Source organism: Opisthorchis viverrini (genome assembly GCF_000715545.1).
Source record: "Opisthorchis viverrini unplaced genomic scaffold opera_v5_138, whole genome shotgun sequence".
Classification (NCBI taxonomy): Eukaryota; Metazoa; Platyhelminthes; class Trematoda; order Opisthorchiida; family Opisthorchiidae; genus Opisthorchis; species Opisthorchis viverrini.
In genome coordinates, this window is record NW_008751794.1 from 637456 (window position 1) to 656436 (window position 18981).

The following is an 18981-nucleotide window of genomic DNA, read 5'->3' on the forward strand; positions in this document are numbered from 1 at the left end:
TAGTAGGGCTGTTTAAGTGTTTACTGCGGCTTTTGCAATATATGAGACTTGGGGATAGCTACTTTACAAGGCAAAAACCTAATAAATATAAGTAAGTGGACATCGACAAAACGACAACACTATACGGTGTGAACCTTCCCACAATCACTGTTTGGATTTTTTTGAAGGAAACGTTGCACCCTTGGCGAGAAGCTCCGAATTGTAACGACATCAAGGCTGTGCCTATTGTTGAGTCTTCTATCACGTTCAGGAGGCCAAAGTCTAATTGCTTACAAGTCCGAGTAAAATTAACACAATAATACGTTCAACTCTGCATCGAACGAATAAATTTGGGACTCACTTCCAATTCTCTAAGCAATATCATTTGCCTTAGTGTCGAGCAATCCATTTTTAATTTCTATGACAGTATTATTTTAAAACGTCAGTCCATGTTTCAAAATCGTTTCAAATGACTACAAGAGGCAGTGTGTCATAAGTTGTTTTTCGCGCACAAATGTTTTTCGACAACTGGAAATACATGAGGGTGAGTCACAAATATACTTTTGACTTAGGTAACAACATTAGTTTCCAGAGTGTGAACTCTTGTACTAGTTGAACAGGAGCACTGGTCACAAGAATGCCAGGAATAGACAAAACTGCTCAAAAGTCCTCAACGTTGTATGTATTTGTACACCTATCAAATTACATCTTGGCTAAACATATTTCATCAATAAAAAACGCGTTTGTGTAATTTATACTGCTCGCCATCCGTCACAAGCGAAACGTATTACCCAAGGAAAAAGTCAACGGTGCCTTCCAGAATTCGGCAACCATTGATATGTGTGTGGGGTAATTTCTTCGTTCTTGGTCGGCAGTCGATCACTTTAGGTTTATGGATCAGAGACCGCCGCCTCGCGCCGAGGATGTATGAACGAGCATCGGTGTCCCCAAAGCATTGATTGGATCAGTTGGGAACACCGGATTAGCAATGCCTGAGATCATCACCTTCGGTGATGTAAGGATGTAAGACTAGGCTGACCTCTGTCACCTTTCCTCTTCAACATAGTCATTGAAATACTGCACGGCATTGCTCTGCGTGAAACATCGAGAGTCGAAGTGCACACGCCATGTTGCTTCACAGGCGCTGTGTACGCGAACGTTATTGCTCTCATTTATTCTGCTTACCCCAGCTGGAGAACCTTGTGTATATACAGGAAGCATTCATTATTTAGAATAAATGCCCCAGAGAAAAATTGTTCATCCCCCTCCTATACCGAAATTCTGTGGGAAGACCTTACTCAGACAGATTTTATCCCCAATGCTTCTTCTTCGGAGCAGAATTTTAACGCAATTTACTAGCTTGATTGTGGAAGTTTATTTTGAAGCAATCAGTGAGGCGTTGTGCATGCACTAACTGGCTGACATTAGATCGATATAGAGACGCAAAATGAGCAGATATCAGTTAAGTTATCGTAATTGAGTTATTAGTAAGCCGGTCCACGTTTTACTTTTCGAGCTTTCTGGTTTATGCCAGCAAATCCCCACCCTCTTCCAACTTCTGTATTTTCGTTTTATTTTCAGCAGCATACTCAGCACCGTGTTGAGAAACATTAATATATTCTTCCGCATATCTCCATCAATACCAATCTTGTTAAAACTCCAAAATATAGAACAAGGATAGTTTACGCTAACCATATAAAGCACATAACAATTAATTATTCATTTTTACGTATACACCTCCAGAGAAGGAAAGAAACCAATTATGGTGTGAAAGCCTATGTACGGACAGTGAGTTGATGCCGTTCAAGTAAAGACTTGGCATGATCGTTTGGTCAATTGGTTCGTTGCGTAGGTTTCTCGATTCTAACCCATGCTTATGGCATTCGGGCATTTGTATCCCAATCGACAGATAATAAAAGGCTGTTCAATTTTTCAGGGAAATTTGATTCTGTTATTAAAGCTGAGTTGCGAACAAGGTGGCGGTCGGCAAAGTAATGGAGGCCACCTAATATTCGTGTTTTTCTATGCTTACGTTTGCGCCCCTAACTTATGTCTTTGAGCAGTCAAACTAATCTAATTCCCGATAGAATTATTGAGGGCAGCACTATTTCAAAATGTTCAGGTAAAAATTGTATGCCTATCAACAGCCACTTTGTCAGTATATTGCGCAGAATTTCCTATGCCAAGTAACTCCATACGATGATACGTGGCTGTTTACAGCTATGCATTTGTCTGTTTGAGTCCAACATACATACTGCTTTAGGAGGAGTCGCCATACTATGGTCGATAGAGGACGCACGCCGAATGATTACTGTTCCATAATTCATGCAAAGCAGCGAGTGATAGCAAGGAATAGTCTTGCGCATTAGCAACCTCATTTTTGTGCACCCTGACACGTGATCACACCAGCGTGTTGGTTAGTAGGTTGTAAACATTTGACCAGTGACGACGTATCAAAGCTGTTGACGCAAACGTGTAAAAGATGTGTCGACATTTTGATAACCGATTTCGACGTCGTTCGCTCAAAACAACTCATAGGTGGGACTCTTCTGCCTGTCACCAAGGCTTCATACGACAGTGACTACAGGTCTTTCAAGAATGTCTGCGAAAATGCATCTATCCTTATAATGTAACCTTCCGCCCACGAGTATTCCATGAACAAGCCTGGACGTCAGCTATACAGAAAGATAGGTCAGTGTTTAGTCAAACGTTTTACAGGTGCGCATAATTACTTTAGAAATCTCAACAATGTGCTTGGAACCAAAAATCTACAACACTGAGACATTCCAATAAAACGGGGATTCACATGCATGCTAAACACCTCATGGCCTGTCGTGCCTCCAAACTACCCGTGATGACGTGTGAGTAGAAAAGGGAAAAAAAACCATGAGTTTTCAATGGAGATCCTCTCTAGCAGGCCACTCACAGAAATAGAACAGAATAATAAAATCAGGGGAATTGTTTTTACTAAGAAGTCGCGTGGAACCTACAAAACCTAGCTAGTCTAGCAGCAGCAATGATTCACATTCAAAATTCCTCCAAAACCGTGTCCCAGCCGTCATACACACCGCAGTATTCAGTGAAATTTCAATGAAACTGCAAAAAACAGAGATAAAGAGAGGGAGATAAAGTGGAAGACAATTTTCATTTGTTCACAACTTTATTGTTTCTGTTGTCGTTGTGGGCAAGTGATGTGATGATGTTACCCGTTATGTCTGGTCAATTTGTGTTGATTGAATGAAATACACTCGAAGTATATCAGCCAATGGAGTGCGATTTCAAGGCATATTTCTTTCTAAATGTAACGATTCACCCGCCAACCTGCTTTCTTTCATCTGTGTTTTATTGTCACTTTACGTAACAACAGCTCAAACTTATTGAATAAGATTCTTACGACAGTCATTTTTTCCTTTCAGCGGTACTCACAGAGTTCTTGCTCCCATTCCGTGTTGTGGTGATGACGTCGATGACGTCGACCTATCAGGACATCCCAGATGCCCTGCAACACAGTTTCGTCTAAGAGCTGTCACCTACTGAGGGGTTCAGTCTAAATACCTCAGAAATATTCCCTCTCTAAATAAGCACTCTTAACTCAAGAAATGCTAAAAGTTCAATACTGGCCACTGGTTTACTGAAGGCCACCTAAATAGGGGTCCTTCTTCGGAAAACCAAGCCTTCCTAATTCCTTCTAGGTATTCCTCCTCCAAGAAGCTATAGAAAATGAGAGGCATCATTTAGTTTCATCCGGCGTAAACAAATCATAGGACGTTAGTGTAACATTATATCGGGTTGGCTCAACCTCAAAGAATGCGTGTTAGTCATGTATATCCTATGTCTCACTATGATCAAAATAAATTTTCCATCACTGAGAACAACAGGGTGTAGGAGAATGGAAACCGCCTAATCACTGTATTATGTGTAGCTGAGGATTAGCTTGCGAATAGTGTGTGATGCATTTAATTGATTTAGCGCATACGCCCTTCTCACCCAGAAATTATGTCTAGGTGTGTGTATAGTAGAATCCAACTAAGAATTCCAGACGCCACACTGTTGTCAATTTTCCCTGATATAAGTGGATGGTAACCAGGAAACCCCTAACACGAATAAATTGGTTCAAAAACACAGTAAGGATTATTTCGTGAGTTTTTCGCTTTGAACCAAGCAACGTTGTTTTCGTGACAGTAAGCCGAGCGATTTAAGGCTAAAGCTATCAGCAGTGACCTCTAACAAGCCAGATTCGCGATACAGCCAACAAGCATTCAGTTGTTCGTCAGTAGGTATAGGGTAAATCAATGCTGAATCAAAAGTTTGGTTGCGCATATATTCGATGATAATGTTCCACGAATAGACTTGAAGAATACCGCGGAATCAGTGACTTGTTAAGTTACGCGTGTTAGTACGTGTTCTTATCATTAGATAAAATTATCATTTACCAAATGGGATGCCATGCAAACACGATATAACGTACAACGTAGAAGCTTAAATCTCTAGGAGTAATTATGAAGCAATATAAGAATAATGTCATTCCGTAAATCCAGAATCGCAGTTGAATGTGAGCAACGCCTTGCTTTGATTTTCGAAATGAACTTGCTGTAAATTTTCATCTTTGAAACCGACTGAGTAGGTAAAACGTGATGACTTTTCTCACAAATCCAGTATAATAATCTAGAAATCAAACGAACGTTCTGTGTAAAATCCTGAAAAAGCTAATTCTCTTACGCGTAAGCAATCGACGCTCAGAGATGTGTTTCAAGACGGAATGCAGTTGAAAATCAGGTGAACCGGATTTTAATATCACCAGGACCGTTCACCTGCTGACTACATTATTGCGGTTGCACTAGCGACGTTTGATTGCTAGTTTTAGATGCACTGCGTTCCTCCAAACGACTCAAAATGGAGAAGTTTGTTAGCAACTGCCAAGGAGATATTACAAGCTGCGCACATTCGGTAATCGTGCAATCGTATTCATTTCGAGCTGCATATAATACCTCAGGATCGAGGATACGCACTACTTTTGGATGGATTGACGGCATGTAATTTTGACCTGTGTAATGTGAACCGAGAAGAGCATTTGTTTCAGAAGTTGACCGGCGCCCGCAGAACTGATTGACCTTCTCAACTGATTGCCCATATAGTCTTGAAAGATAACATTGGATGTTAGCCGCTGCATGGCAAAAACAATTGTTACTATTCATTCGAGGCCATACCGCTCATTCTTCGAAATTTAGTGGTCTCCCAGGTAATTGTCTGACCGCGATCTGTGTCACAGCGCGAACCAGTAAAAATAAACTCGGCCAATGCAAGCTGTGACACGACTCAGAATAATTAACCCAAACAACAAGTGAACGAAGATATCATACGCTTGCATTGCGCAGCGCCCTGTCGTTTGTTCGGCTCTGCAAGATGAAGGAATACCGACTCATAGTTTGTGAAAACATGCGAGCTCATAACACACCAAACCTTCATGAGGTTTCAGACGAAGAATATTAAATTCAATGAGGACATCTTGATAACAGCTTTGATGTCGGCACCAAACAAATAAATTTGGAACCACGTGTTCAGACGCAAACGGAATCGAAGTTCTTAAGTGTAAGACCATCCAGAAATCTTCCTTTCTGCTGGTGTTCTACTTTCAAAATCGGGGGCAGTTTATCTCTTACAAATCCCGATGTCAAATTTTAATGCAATCATTGGTTAAACGTTGATCGTACTGTCCAATGGCGTTTGTTGTGCTTGAAATTGAAATTATGCTGCTTACCCGTATCTGCTTATAAAAAATGAACACATTTTTGGGTTACGATACCCGTGCTCAACGCTTGCTATTGAGGTGGCCGACGAAATGTATCAGCTATCATTTTATGGCTATATCAAGCTTCCCACGATAACCTCGCACCGGAAAGTATCGCCTTCTTCTGTCCACGATCACGATGTTTGCGCTTTCTTGAATGCCGCAAGCATCCGCATTTGTCATCAGCGTGAGACGCCTGGTATCAATTTAAGTTTGGCAAATACTTCCGCAGGTTTAAAAGCAAATAGTGGCTTGCGTAGACCTTTCTGTTATTTTTATCACTAACCGCTGACGCTCGTGAGATTCGAAATGTCATGTGCAACACTAACCTATCATTCCGATGGGTAGCATACGTTGGTGCAACAGGTAGAACCGTGTCGACAGGTGGTAATTGGCGGAAAACACTCATCGAGGAAATAATTTGACAGCCACCACTTGGCAATTCGGTTAGGGTCAGTAGACTCGAGGCCCAATGTGGTAAGATGAAATACACTAAACAGCCTTTATTTGTACACCTCCACGCAGGTAGCTACATAAGAGACATGTATTCACAACTAAATAAATGTCGGCTGTGCTGGTATGCAGGTCAAAATTGCATTCTCACGAACGACCACGGACTTGGCTTTAAAAACATCCTTCTTGTGACCTTTTCTCACATGCTAATTAAGTTATTTGACTGAGACTGAACTGACTGTTAGCATATACTATCTTTACTGACATTGTTCAAGTAAATGTGCGGGACAGCTGTCGCTTCATGTCCAAGTTGACATTATTTCCGAGATTTCGCAGTGCAATCCTTAACGCAGCTCTCTCCATGAGGTTACTCGAACTCCTGGATAGTCGATGATGGCTTTTACTCTTCCTTAGGCTCATAAGGTAGACTCGATCCTCAGCTTATCCCAACCTCAGTTTAAAAATGAGCCAATTTTGCTAGATGTGAGATTCAATATCCAGCTGCCCTTTATTACTGTTATTGAATTAGAACATGCCGAACGAGATAGGAATCTTGTAACAGTTATCATATTTCTGTGCGGGTCAGTCGTGACCACTCAGCTCTAACGGATGTCCTCTAATACCCAGGAAAACGTTATAGCATTTATTCAATCTAAGCTCCCGAGTGCTATTGTAAAGTTGTGAACGTCTTTTGGAGGGCCGGAGTAAAACTTCTGAACTACTTGACCGTCAGTTGAAACCACTGTAATTGTGCAGGCAATACCACCTCACCGGATACGCCCCTGTAAACACATTCACAATAGCAAACATTCTTCTGCTGGAAGTTTCATTATCTTATTTATTGTTTTCCAACAAGGTTGTCGGGCCGTCACGTCATTCTGCTTTTAACAAAGTTATTTATGCGTACGATTGAACAGAAACAATTTTCAGGCAATTTCAGTGGAAACTGATAATTAAATACCGAGTAACATGGTCAGTTTCAAAATTTTTACCTTTTGTTGCCTGACCCTGAGATTATGGTATTCTGTAAGAAATTGGAAATTTCCACTGACGTTCGTTTTACCATATCAGAGCCAACTCAAAGGAACAAAGCAGACGGTTACTACATGATTGTTTCCAAATAAACGGAACCAAAACTCAAACACATCTCACACTAGAAAACGTGAGTTTATAATATCGCCTAGCGAAGCGGATTAATAGGTAGACATAGAGGCCAGTCTTAGCCATGACTAGCAAGGTAAATTCATTCGTAATCTTAATAGCTCCAATCAACTTTATCCGGGTACTCATGTTATGTCTAAACGCAAAATCCACATAAACATAAACAAATCAATGTGTTTTGGTGCTGTGGTGGGGCTTACAGTTGTTGCGGAGAGTCAAATGTCGGCTTTTAACTTTTTCAAGTTTGACGTAATAAGTTAAAAGATGTTATCTGTGATCGGTCTTTGAAGATTAACTGCAAGTGTGTTTTCCGTTGATGAAATTTTCCGTCTTTACGTAGACGAATCTATTGAAAGTTCACAGTCTTAACATTAACTTAAGTAGACTAGTCAGCTGAACTCTGAAACTGAATATCAAGTTATTGCCTCAACATGAACTTTGTCCTCAGAAATATTCGTGAGCATCATGCGTGATTGATTGTTACATTTAGAGGAAATATATGGTAAAAATGCCAGCAAAAATGCCAGACTCGGTATACAACAAAATGTGCATTGTAAACTGCCGAGTAAGGGTGCAGGATATAAAAGATTATGTGACGTATATCCAACTAAAATTATCCTAGTATTTTGGAAATTGAAATGCTGAATTCAGTATACCATTAAGAGCCCTTCCCTGCATGAAAAATAGCGCACACATCAAATAGCCAGTTAGCTGGTTTGACCAAATCCCTATGCGAGACGCATGCTAATAACTGACCTCATTTGCTTCCCGTTGAGTCTGTGGCGCGCAAAATGTCATTTCGGGCAACCCACTATGCTTAATTTCTCGGGTAAAATAATGTGACGGGTTGCCAGATTTTGTGTGCTAAATACCGTGTGTGGTTTGAGTGCTGGAGCGAAATGTCAGTCTCGCGTAACATCCCGGAAGCGAGTGTAATACCATTTAGATTATTTTGGACGAATGAAATGAAACGATTTGACCAAGATTAACACAGACGCCTATTGTGTGCTGATGAATTGTTTTATTTGGTTACTATCGTATGCACAGTTATGCTTCTAACAATATGAAGAGTTGTGAGGGGTATGGGTTTAATAAACAAACAAGTTTAGGGATCCGAAATCTAGGTAACTGACCAATCCGTTTATAGTCAGGGTTATCTTTGCTTGTGTTACGGCAGATTACCTGCAAGTTATCATATGCTTACGATTCGATAGGCTCAATTCCTCGTATTCTATGAGCAAATAGTTAACTTTGCATATAATGTTCGCTAGGTGTACTGCTACTGTATTTATGAAGACATTACTATATTACAATGTATCGGTTGTAGTCTTTTGTTTTGTATTTAAAGTGGATGAAGGAATCTTCTAGTGGGACATTTCCCCTTATCTCGCGCTGCCGGAAAAAATCTCGGATTTAGATTTATGGGTGCATTTAACTTTCTCCGCGTTTATGAAGATTCCGCAGTTGGTGTTGCTTTCGCTATTTGGACTTTATTGAGCCTGGTTGTTTCTGTGTTTGAGGCTGCCACATGTTCTTATACTCACACAGTGGGCAATATTTAAGGAGCGTGTAGGTCAGAGCAACTTGTCTTACGATTTTAAGAGAGACGGTTGCGCCAAATGAACCAGAACAATGTACAGAAAAGAAAATGTTGACAGCAACAACAATCAACAAGAATCAATCAATCGGGATTCATCGCTATATTTTGCTAACACCACTTCTCTTTTTAACTGGCTGCATAATTCTGCATACTTCCGAATTGTGCGACCTAAAACGATGTCAGCGTCTAACAAATGCATGGGTGTTTCGGCGGCTCTTTGGTTTATCCCAACTTCACTGAGCATAGCGAATGTGTCAGACTGTACCACGCTTGTTAATCATAAGGATGGCAAGAGTTTAGGGACGTAACGGAACCTTATTCGCGAGATGATAAATTGAAGACAAAACGCAGCATTAGTGCGGGCGCTAGCGAGCCGGTGAACTATTTTTTTTGTTTCCTTAACTCAGGAGATTAGTGCATAATTTGAAAGATCCATAGAAAACAGTGACCAGATTAAGCAAAATGAATATGTAATTGACACATCAGAGACGACTTACATTAGAACTGGAGATACTGTCACAATCCAATCTATAGAAGCTCTTTTTATATCAAACTATTGCGCTATGGTACATGTCAATACTGGTTCGGTCTATGCACCTGCAAACATGCCTCAAAGATCTCAAGTATTGTTGATGGATTTTACTTGTACATAACGCGCCATTTTATACACTGCTAAAACCGACCAAACAAACATCGTCCTACTTGTTATTGAAATGTTGTTCTTCCGAATAAACGCTGACAACTTGCCTAAGTAAATCTGCTGTAGGCAGGAAACTGGTCAGCAAGATTTGTGCCGCATTTAGAGTGCTTACAACTTAGTTTCTGTCTAACTAACTGCTGAGTAAAAGATTCCATTTTGAATCTTATTCATATCGTCATTCGTATTGTCGTCGAATAACTTGACCAATTTTGAAGGAAAACTTGAGGGAGAAGTACGCTTGATTTTCCTTGTGGAAAGAATATTCCATCCTTTATACCTTCTTCTGCAAAACTCTACACATGTTGAGAAAAGTAGTTGTGGGAAGGCCAGTATGTTTCTTATGGATGCTAGGAGGAGAATGCTGGACGTCCTCATCAACATGAACATAAGTCAAAAACAGCTGTTGCATGCATTTAAGGGGGGTGACATGAAATGGAATGGCTACTGTACGTTGTTTTTTTATTCCTACTTTTATATACATTTCTACTTATACTTTACTCTTATTTTTGTTTTTGATCTGTTGTGGTTCATCCATATCAAGGGTTTTTTATATACAGTGGCTGAATAAATTATTTCCGAGGCACAGAATGATGGTCTTACTTAATCAGTACATAGCTTCCTTTTGAGTATGTTCACTTTACCGTTAATTTGTCTCACAATTGCGCCGCTAGAAATGTGAAATACCAATAACTTGTTAGAGAAACTTTTGAAAATTCTTGAAATTCGCATGGAACGCATTAACAACGACGGTCCTTGTTGAGGCAAATAAAACTACTCTAATCCACACAGTGATGAGACTAACAGGTTTTCAAAGTCCCAGGTGAAAACAAAAGCGATGTGACTACATTCGGATAGGTTTTGAAAGAAAAGAGGGTCAAAACTAACAGGGTATTCTGGTTCAGATTAAGTGGGTTTTATTATGTTGCTCGGTGGACGGCAATCTTTGTTGTGAGTGACATAAACTGATCTCCGACCGTCGATGGTAATACATGTGCTGGGTGATTTGAAGATTATTGTACGCTTCCTGGTCTATCAAGAGACCACCAAGCCCTTGCTCAGTGGACACAGGCGAAAAACGAAAAGAGTGTATTTAATAACTGATCTCCGACCGTCGATGGTAATACATGTGCTGGGTGATTTGAAGATTATTGTACGCTTCCTGGTCTATCAAGAGACCACCAAGCCCTTGCTCAGTGGACACAGGCGAAAAACGAAAAGAGTGTTATTTAATAATGAAACAAGCAAGCGATGAATCAAAGTACAGAAGGTGATATGTGGGCAAAACATAAGCTTTTACTGAATACTTATGCTCGCGTTCACAAAGTCAACGATAACCAAGCCAGAACATAAGCCCCACAAGAAAAGTATCATCCGGATGCTTCTAGACAGGGTAACAGCAGTAATCTCAATATCCTTACAAAGCAAGAAAAGTTCGAAATCCATAAAAGGCTAACTTCGCCACAAAACAGGACGTATTATGGAAGTATTCCGTTCTTCAAAACAGGAATAATGGGAGAAAACTAACCTACTATGCAAGATAAACCTTCCTGTTTTAATGACACGTCCCCAAATTTAGTGTGGACTGCGCCCGGAAATGGAGAGTTTCTGTTAGCCATATTATTACTGAACAATTTTGGTCTGTCTCTGCATCATCAATCGTTTGTTGTACGGTAGAGAAACACGTAGAAACGAGCTGGGATATCCTAATGTCACAATTTATTGATCTAACCTGTACGTTTCTACTCCACTAAATTAATCTCCCAATCATCTAAGGTGTTTCCTTACTATTCAGTCACCACAAGAACATAAAGGGCTTCCAAATTTCTGCGACTGTCATATGATTACCCTAAGGGCAATTTTTCCCTCTTTTAGGACTCACTTGCTGAATGCTTATATGGCCAGCAAACCAACATAACCGTCACTGAGTTCAACAGACGATGTCTAGTTGCCATTCAGACATTGAAAATGAACACCATTGCAGGATAATCAAAGACAGTTGTGGGGTGCTGCTCGGTTTATGCAAGGTCAGTATTACTAGAAAGAACCTCGCTAAACAAGACACCAGGACACAGGTGAAATAAATGCAAATAATTTGGGTTCACAAAGTTTCGCAACACATGTGAATGAGACAAGGGGAAGCCTTTCATCGAAATTTAAAGAGTTATTGGTAAAGATCGAATTACCATTGAAAGGAGTATTTCAACGAGGCTCTGTGAACAGGAAAAAGTAAACAAACCTTGCAGTATAAGGCACTGACCCATGTACACTCGTAGGCGTACGCCCGTATTCATCCTGTGGCCAGATTTCCGTGGAACCATCAGCCCCTGAACATGTTTTAGACCTGACTAGCGAAGCTGGGACAGATTGGCTCATTTTGCACCTGGCAACGAAACCATACATTTTATGAACTAACTTAGGGGTCATCAAGAACTTGCACGAAAATAATTAATTGCACGGTGCTCCGTATGAGCCTCACGGGTGCGGATTATCCCATCAACTCTCTGTCTGCCAGCATTCCTTTGTATCAGATTATAGGTCGTTTGTGTGGTTCTACTCCTACACATATTCATTTGGATGATTAAGACGCTGGTCGTCTTATTTGCGGCAACAATTACCCCTGAATTTGCAGATAGTGCGTGTAAAATGGTGACGTGACTATGAGTAGTCCGCTTGGACCCTCACTCTCATATACATTTGCAGGCTACTTGCCATATTCCAATCACAAATCTAGGAAAGTGTTCAAGTGATACTTTACACTTGAGGACTGTGAAAACTGGAAAATAATATAATTATGCAGACGCATCCGAACGCCAGGAGCCTCTGAGGCGGAATTTGTTAATGTTCTGAATGTTTGAAAATTTTTTATCACCAAATGCTCAGACGATGGCTTCCGTGATCCTCAATCCTTCTATCCTATGTTTTCAATATTATTTCATACGCAGATGTGCTAAAAACTACTTTGGCAAGACATTTATGAACTCGTGCAATCACTTTCATGGCGTTTACTTTGATAGTTGCGTCAGGCGAATAATCAACTCATCAATGTTCAACACACCTTGACCCGCGAAAACGTATGTCACCGGGTCACATTTCTACCTCCGGTGTTCACTGTGTTCACTGCGTAATGTTAAACCTAAACTTTCGGCTTTCAGTGATGCCCTGTTGTGCAATGCAAACGTCCTCAACTGCATGAAGGCATTAACCACCTGCCGGATTGCCACAGAATTGAGGACCGGACAAGGTCGGCCTACAACTTCTCGCGGTTTTTCGCTTCTTCATATATTTTTCGGGTATAATTCTAGGTTTGTTGCACCTAGTGGCTTCTCGGGCTTCGTCCTGCTAAAGAGATCTAGCTGGAGAGTGACCAAAGGAATACGTAGGATGCATCGATTCATAAAAATCTTTACATTTAACACTTCTTACTTTTCTTTTTGGTTGCTCAAATCCCCTTAAGAGTAATTGGAACTGTGCAAAAGGCATTGAAATAGGTTTCACGAGACTAAACATCTCTTGTTGGGAAATATCTACCTAAATGTCGTTTCTCAACCACTTTACTCTTTCCGACTGTGACTAGTGCAAAGAGTGTGACCAAATCGCTAAACTACACGTGCAACAGCCTTGTGCGTCAACCACTTGCGAAGACAAACCACGCGCTTCAAACTGATTCTGGACAATCGTGAGCGAACTTTCGCATTAGGGAATGAATATGCATTTGTTTCTGGTTGCAAACCAAATATCTGAAGATGGATGTGCCTCAGTTCGACCAGTTTAAATGGATATACCTCCTAACCACATAGTATATAATCGATGTATCTGAAGCGTATGTATCACTATGCAACATCAAATTGAACATACTAGTATATACGTAATTATGTCCAGCGAACTGAGACAAGGAGAGTCTTGAATGGATAGATAAATTTCATTCGCAGTTCAACCATCAGTCATAGAGGTGAAAGACCTGTAAACGACTCCGGGAGATGATTTGTCTTCATCTGGTTTGAAAGACTTTCAGATAACAATCAGCTTCGTTTCATTAACCTTAATTTTTTAACGTTTGAAGAAGCTACCTTATAGTGCAGGCCAAATTCTTGAGAAATCCTTATCAATTTTTGCGTGAGTGGTATTTGAAATTACATACTCTTTATTATACAGATAACTACTGGTCAATTTTTAGGTTTAGATATTTTGACAGCAACTTCTTAGTGACAAATTTGAGGAAGCTGAGGCTCTCAAGAACCTCCGCATGCACAAAGTAATGTGAAGTTACTGATTCGCCACAGGATAATGGTCCTCACCAATAGCCTCCATGCCTTCTCGAAATTCCACCTTTGCAGTTTCCCACCCAGCACTAACATGTGTCCTGTGAATCTCATCCGATGTTTGCCATTTCATATTTAAATTAGGTTATAAGGAAACAGGATACTCATGTGAACCACAGTAGTGGCTATTTCATTTTCGCGTATGATACTTTCATCAATGCAGTTTCGTATCGATTCTCTATATACGACACCGTTAAACTCACCATATCTGTATAAGTTCATCGCATACGTGACCAAATGCAATAGTGTGGTTATATCATCAAAACTGTGACCTTTCGCATGTTATAAATGTTATCGAAACCTACGCGTTCAATGAAAAAAGCCCCATAAGTTTATGTGATCAATCACTCTTCCAACTCCCGTTCGTCATATGTTAGGTAGAAGCAGCGTTATCATGCCCAATTCTGCACCGACGCTGAATTCAACTCGATATAAAAGGTTAGCCACCCCCTCAAAAGATATTCACATCGTTCACTACCACATCGGGTTATGTTCCTTGGCTTACTGACAGTAGATTGGTTACAGTTAAATGAGACCGCGTGATCAAATAGACGCAGTGTGACCATATCAATAGGGCATGGTTACATTAAACGGTATCGCGCGGGAACACATGAGTGTTTAGATATGCAAAATGTAGCATCACTGCTAACGACTAAAAAAATAAAATTCCTCCCAAAATGCTTCTGCATTGGCTGATGTCTTTGCTGACACCTCAGTATCCAACAAACAAATTGTCTTGTATCTAAACCGAGTTCCCAAGGGACGATAATTTCCATTCTATGAATTTACACTCTCGCGCCTCTGAAAAGTCGCAATTCACTATAACCTGAACTTCAATCCTTGAGCCAATAAGATCATATGCTTGCGTAGCTTGGACGGAAGATCATGTGAGTTTTCCATTCTGCATCTTTCTCTGCGGCTTACTTCTTATATTTAACACACTAACTGGCCGATTCCTCGACTGCATGAGGCCATCGACATGTGATTGTGAAAAATATGTGAAGAACACAAAGTCAGTCATCTTTTGTGCACTCCGCGTTCCATCTTGTTCGTTAGCATTAACGTCCTCCTGCACGAAACTCTCGCACGAGACGTCACTTCAGCAATTTTGCTAGTAAGTCTCTAGATTACACTAGATTAAATTCATTAGATTACACTGGTCTCTAGCGTACACCGAAACATGAGATTCCTGCTACCATTTATCCGCATTGCGGATTCCTCCCCTTCGCCACTCACACTTACGCTGGTTTTAACCAGGGCCATAAGCTTAACAGTCCGGGACTCAATAGGCCTCGTCGGTGGTCGTAGACTTAAGTTAAACTTGACCGGTCAGATCGTGACAACCCTGCTCCTGCAATAGATTCGTTGTTGTTTTTCCTCATTTTGGCAACTCGCTGTTTTATCGTTGCGCGCCAGGCTAGATGTCTCTCTTTTACTCTCCTCCAGTCTGCTTTTGCCCTCCACCTTCAAAATTTAACGACTTGATTTCGTTTCAGATTGATGGGTTCCCAAAGCGTAGGGTTGTAGCGGCTACCCTACTGTCTACTCGCCGCTGCAACTAATTTTATTAGTGCATCCATATAGACTGTCTATTATCTTATTTACCCCACAACAACGACAACATCGTGAATTGCCTGAAACGCTGACCGAATAAATTTCACCTCCTGTTAGTATGCGTCGAGGCGACTCTTTGTGATTTCAGATTGTTATTTTTCCACGTCACAAGTTTAACCCTGCACACACGCCTCAACGTCTCTAGCTATATAAACGAGTACACAACACGCACACCGAACACGAAACGAGAAAACAACAGCAAAGGTTGACCCATCGTGGAAACATCCAGTCACTGACACCCGGGCCATGGACAATTTAGAAAGTGTAACAGGTGAACCTGTAAAGGAAACGCCACATGCGTCTGCACAAATTTGGAGGAACTGCTGTACTCTCATTCAGAGTGACGAGTCAGGCTTTTTGAATTGTTTCATCCTGACATTTTACTTTGTCTAATTAAGATCTACTTTTTGCCGTACCTCGTTCACACAACATGTATGTTATTAGTGCCTATAGTCTTCTGATTATCTGGTTGATTTTGTAACGTGGTGCACAACAATTTGGTGATCCCGACTGAAATAGACATGTCATCACCTCCAAATCTCCGTATTTCTCTAACACCCATCACATTCAAACAAAACAATAATGCTGCTTGCGTCCATCTTTCACCTCTTTGACACCCCGATCTCTCCATATGGTTCACACAAGTCTCAGCTCAATTCGCCCTCCGTGGAATCATAGAGGAACATACAATGTATTATCACGTTCTAGCCGTGCTTCCAGCAGAGATAGCACCAGACTTGCGCGATATACTGAAGACCTGACGACACTGAACCCTACACTCAATTGCGCATTACACTCATTAAACGTCGCAGTTTATCAGAACTTAAAAGACTGGAACAGCTACTCAGCGAAGAGTCACTGAACGAGTCCACCCCATCTCAACTTTTACGGAGGCTTTATAATATCATTGGCGACCGCAACATAGATGACGTTTTATTCAACCAACTCTTTCTGAAATGCCTACCCAACAAGTACAAACCATCCTGGCGTCCATCCCCGATAGCGCCTCTCTAGCTGGACCGACCAGCAGTGCAGACAAAATGCTCGAAATCCAACTGTGTTCCGCCAACGTCTCCTCCGTAAACACCTCAGATTCGGTGTCTACCTTTCCTGATCAACTTGATCAGTTGGCTAATCAGGTCACAGCTATTCGTATTAACCAACATCAACCATTTCGTCGTGCACTTTTTTGTTCACGTCCAACTCCTCGGTCACATTCATCTTCCCGAGGACATGCATTTGGTTGGTACCACAGTACGTTCGGACATAGAGCCTGGAGTCGTTCACAACCATATTCTTTCCGACCAACTCTCCTTAGTCATCGCTGGGAAGCTCACGGGCCGAAATATAGAAGCGAGCAAAGTTTTAAGCCCAACCCATATAACTTGCTGCCTTACAGTCGTCGACAGACCCTTGTAGACACTTAGGCTGATATCAGCATAATACCCGTAACCGCCGCTTCCTGCAAACAGATCGCTTCTCCTTTTACACTAATGGCCGCGAATGCTTCTCCAATTCAAACTTACGTACAGCGCACTCTACGACTAAACCTGGGATTAGGCCGCCATTTTTCATGGATCCTCGTAATTGCGGACGTCCAGAATCCCATTATCGGTGCAGATTTCCTAACTCATTTCAAACTTTTAGTGGACCAGATTAAAATAACGTCTTTTTGACGCAACTACTCAACTGCCTACGAAAGGACACTCTATCGTTCTGCCCTCCATCTATCCAATCACCGGTTTTAAAAGCACTTAATCACACGCTTCTACTTCAATTATCAGACTTAACTAAATCAAATTTTCATCAACCCCAACCCAGTATTCTGCCATCCATCACATTATTAGGCGTGGCTTTCCGGTTTTTACACGCCTATGCCGTTTAACTCCATCAACGAATTCCCACACATGATTCAAATAGGAATCATCCGACCTTCTCAAATTATTTGGACTTCACCCCCCCATATGGCGCTTAAGCAAACGTATTCAGACCGGCGTCCTTGCGGGGTCTACCGAGCTCTCAGTAGTATCAGCATCCCTAACCGTTACCCCATCTCACACCTTCATGACTTCTCTTCCACATTGCAGGGAAGCACCGTTTTTTCCCACATTGACATTCTCCGTGCTTACCATCATATCTCACATACCACGAAGATTTCCATAACACTGCTATTACCACAATTTTTGGGTTAGTTGAGTTTCTACGCATGCGTTCTAGACTTCATAATGCTGCACAAAACTTTCAACGTTTTATTTACTAAACGGCTTTCCCTTTGTTTTTGCTTATTTCGAAAACAATTTGGTTGCTGGCCACACATCTAAAAAGCATTTAGAACATTTGCATAACTTATTTACTCGTCTATCTGAACATGACGTGGTGATTACTGTTCAGAAATGCATTTTGGCATCCTCGTCACTGACAATTCTCAGACATACCATTGAAAAGACCGGAATTTCACCAGCCATCGGTATGCCAGATGCTATCCGGAATTTTCTCTCCCCACGCCTGTTAAGCAAGTCGAACGTTTCCTGGGTATGATAAATTTTCATCGCTGTTTAATTCCGAGCGCGATGAATCATTTGGCATCCTGTTAGCTGGAAATCCTCCTCTCTTAAGCTGATTCTCTTAAACGAGATTTCCAACAGGGTAAATCTTTGCTGATCGATTGTCTGACGTTATTTAGTCCAGAACCTGACGCTCATTTATCAATTGCTGTTGATGCGTCAAACATCGCTATAGGTGCAGCTCTACAAGAGTCGGTCCAGGATAAACTCCTGGTGATTGTGTTTGATTTCTCGTGCCGGTTTGGGCGTGTTCAAGTCTTCATCGGATATTGCCTATTGTTTATGACGTTGTCTTTTTCGTGCAATCCCTAGTGCCCACACATTTGTTCAGTCGTGCCTGGTTCTGGCCGTAATCACGTGATCATGCCTCAGGATATGCCACACACTAGTTTGGAATACACATTATTATTACGCTACTGGATAACCCGTAGAAATAAATAAGAAACAGCTTGAAAACTATGCATTCTGCTGCGTCCCAGATTGATACTAACGTTGAATAGGTGTCGCGTTCAATGAGGAGATTCAACCTATTCACAGGAGGTTGTGGGCCGATGGCGAATACAGCGAACCTAAGCATATATATATTTACTCCGCCAATATAACAGTAATACTGTTCGATCTTAAACGGTGGGTGGCATAACCTCAGGCATGTTCATACTGTTACAGTCAGAATAGAGCATGAATGGCGGGAAGTGTGGGTACGGGGATTGCGCGGAAATGGGAAGGTGCTACAAACTGTCGGTACTATTCGACGTAGACCTGGTCACCTCTAAAACGTCACGGGCAGGCATGCATATATGATA

The 18981-nt window shown here is 41.2% G+C and overlaps 1 protein-coding gene across 1 annotated transcript in view; it reads right to left on the reverse strand.

Annotated features, from left to right (window-relative positions):
• Positions 1 to 18755, reverse strand: part of T265_06578 (hypothetical protein) — a gene marked incomplete at both ends in the record, with an annotated part of 38101 nt that extends 19346 nt beyond the window's left edge. The window contains one exon of the mRNA XM_009171881.1: positions 18670 to 18755. Within this exon, the coding sequence (XP_009170145.1) occupies positions 18670 to 18755 (86 nt within the window). The remainder of the gene's footprint in view (positions 1 to 18669) is intronic.
• Between the last annotated feature and the right edge of the window lie 226 nt (positions 18756 to 18981).